The sequence below is a fragment of the Andrographis paniculata genome, unplaced genomic scaffold, assembly GCF_009805555.1.
Source record: "Andrographis paniculata isolate CXL003 unplaced genomic scaffold, ASM980555v1 Contig58END, whole genome shotgun sequence".
Classification (NCBI taxonomy): domain Eukaryota; kingdom Viridiplantae; phylum Streptophyta; class Magnoliopsida; order Lamiales; family Acanthaceae; genus Andrographis; species Andrographis paniculata.
The window spans coordinates 880,630-882,302 of record NW_026137593.1 but is presented as its reverse complement, the minus strand read 5'-3'; the positions used below and the strand labels follow the sequence as shown (position 1 = coordinate 882,302).

General features: G+C 39.8%; 1 protein-coding gene across 1 annotated transcript; it reads right to left on the bottom strand.

The window, feature by feature from the left end:
• Nucleotides 1-731: 731 nt before the first annotated feature.
• On the bottom strand, nucleotides 732-1,226 carry LOC127257627 (uncharacterized). Its single transcript, XM_051284062.1, has one exon. The coding sequence runs from the start codon at nucleotides 1,224-1,226 to the stop codon at nucleotides 732-734; it is 495 nt and encodes a 164-aa protein (XP_051140019.1).
• Nucleotides 1,227-1,673: the final 447 nt, after the last annotated feature.

Below are 1,673 nucleotides of genomic sequence, written 5' to 3'. Positions count from 1 at the left end.
ATTTTTGATTCTGCGTTATTGTGCGTCAAATAAAAGAAAATCAACCATGAAATCGAAGTTATTGACTAAGGTGAGCCTAGATTAGATTGAGCTAATTTTGGCTGAAGAATCAAGATTTTTGAATTTCTATGCGCGGAGAAATGGCGGTTACTGAAGCTTCTTGAGGAAGTTACTGTAAGGGTAAAAGTGGAAAATAGTTGTGAATTGGGGTATTTGTAGAGACAATGGCGCTTATGAGGAGGGGTGAGCGGAACGGTAACTGGTCCACTTATTAGTAATATAAGGGTATAAGGGTGGGATTTAAGGGCGGGCGAGCGGGTAAAGCAATACTTCTAGAAACCTATGTATGACACACAAGCGGGGATGGAAGCGGTACTGGGTGAGTGATATTGCTCTTCTAGTATGTTTTAGAATGAGACAAGCGAAGTGATGATTGGCATGGGTCTGCCTTAGGTTAGAAGTTAAAATTCTAACTATTTTACTTAAAGAAGCGAAGCGTTAAACTACTTCTAAAAAGCAATAACCCTAACTATTAAAGCAATAACAACAATTCTATGGAAAACAATAACTAAAGCTGTAAATTCTAACTACGAAAGCGATAAAGAAAACCGTAAATTCTAACTATGAAAGCTGTAAAGAAAACTATAAATTCTAACTATGAAAACGGTAAAGAAAAACTATAAATTCAACGTTTTTAAGATAGGGCATTCTGGATATCCTTTATAATTCCATCATTGGGCGAGTTTCTGGACCTCCACCAGATTGATATCTGCGTTGGCCCGCTGCAACACAGGCCCTTTAATATAGGTTTTTAGTCTCACTCCATTGACAAGGAATGAATCATTTTCTCTGGGGTTGTCCACATTGTCAATTCTTATGGCTCCACTTGGCAGAACTTGTCTGACGATATACGGCCCAGTCCACCGTGATCTCAATTTCCCTGGAAATAAGTGAAGCCTAGTATCATATAACAGAACCTTGGATCCCACAGTGAATTCTTTCTTCTTCAACTTCCTGTCGTGATAGAATTTTATCCTCTCCTTATAAATTTTTGCGCTTTCATATGCAAGGTATCGGAACTCAGTTAGGTCGAGCAATCGTTTGGCGTGCTTCTCTTGTGCGGGGAGAAGATCAAAGTTTAAATACTTAATAGCCCAATACGCGCGATGCTCGAGTTCCATAGGTAAGTGGTAGGCTTTTCCATACACGAGCCTATATGGGGACATTCTTATTGGAGTTTTGAAGGCTGTTCTATATGTCCACAACGCATCATCCAATTTTTCTGTCCAATTCTTACGACTTTTATTTACTGTGGTCTGAAGGATGTGTTTGATCATTGTATTTGAAACTTCCACCTGACCGCTTGCTTGTGGGTGATAGGGGGTAGTAAGATGTTGACGAACACCATATTGTTGAAGGCAAGTTTACAGCACCTTGTTCACAAAATAGGTGCCTTCATCACTTATTATAGTTCTTGGGACCCCGAACCTTGGGAATATGGTATATTTTAGGAAACGGATCACGGATCGAGCATCATTAGTTGGGAGCGCTTGCGCTTCGACCCACTTGCTTAAGTAATCCATTGCCACCAGAATGTATAATTTTCCATTTGAGTTTGGAAAGGGGCCCATAAAATCTATCCCCCATACATCGAAAATATCGACAAACAAGAC